The sequence below is a fragment of the Bison bison genome, unplaced genomic scaffold (genome assembly GCF_000754665.1).
Source record: "Bison bison bison isolate TAMUID 2011002044 unplaced genomic scaffold, Bison_UMD1.0 scf7180017864375, whole genome shotgun sequence".
Taxonomy (NCBI): Eukaryota; Metazoa; Chordata; class Mammalia; order Artiodactyla; family Bovidae; genus Bison; species Bison bison.
The window spans coordinates 5,047,060-5,047,698 of NW_011494947.1; the positions used below are offsets into that span (position 1 = coordinate 5,047,060).

Here is a 639-nt window from a genome sequence, read left to right on the forward strand (position 1 = left end):
GCGCTGGGAGGGCTGGCCGTCTCCCTGCTCAACTCAGGCATACCCGGATTAGTCCCCAGCAGCTGGAGGAACCACAATGGGGGGAAGGGGGTGAGGCCGGGTGCCAGACCCTGGGAGACCCTGGGCTGGCAGCGCCGGCTGAGACTTGCCCTGGGCCGCTTTGCTCCTTGCTGCAGGGGCTGCCCACGGAGGAGGATTTTTCTGAAGTCCTGACCCAGGTTCATGAGGTAGGAGGCCCAAGACCGCTGCATGGGAGGGAATGTGTTCAGCTCTCCTCCTCCGTTTCCCCATCAGTTGCAGTGGGAGTGATGGCTTGACCCCCGGGTCTTGCAGAAAGGGTGTGCTTAACCCTGACCCTCCCGCGGGAGGGCCAACGGCACACCCCTGGGCGCCAGGGGACACTCTTGGGGGCTGTTCTTCCTCCTCGCAGGGCTTCGAGCTGGGCACCTTGGCTGGCCCCGTCTTCGCCCGACTGAGGCGCTCCCTGGGGCTGGCCGAGGAGGACTACCAGGCCGCGCTGGGTCCCAGTCGCCCCTACGTGCAGTTCCTCAGCACCTCCAAGAGCAAAGCCAGCTTCTTTCTCTCGTGAGCTGGTGGCAGGGGTGGGGAATGGCGGGGGGAGTGGTGTCTGGCGGTGGG

General features: G+C 65.9%; 1 protein-coding gene across 1 annotated transcript in view; it reads left to right on the forward strand.

Moving 5' to 3' along the window:
• PIP5KL1 (phosphatidylinositol-4-phosphate 5-kinase-like 1) overlaps window positions 1-639 on the forward strand; it is a 9,397-nt gene that overhangs the window by 2,188 nt on the left and 6,570 nt on the right. The window contains exons 3-4 of the mRNA XM_010856876.1: window positions 177-227; window positions 431-585. Coding sequence (XP_010855178.1) covers window positions 177-227; window positions 431-585 — 206 coding nt within the window. The remainder of the gene's footprint in view (window positions 1-176; window positions 228-430; window positions 586-639) is intronic.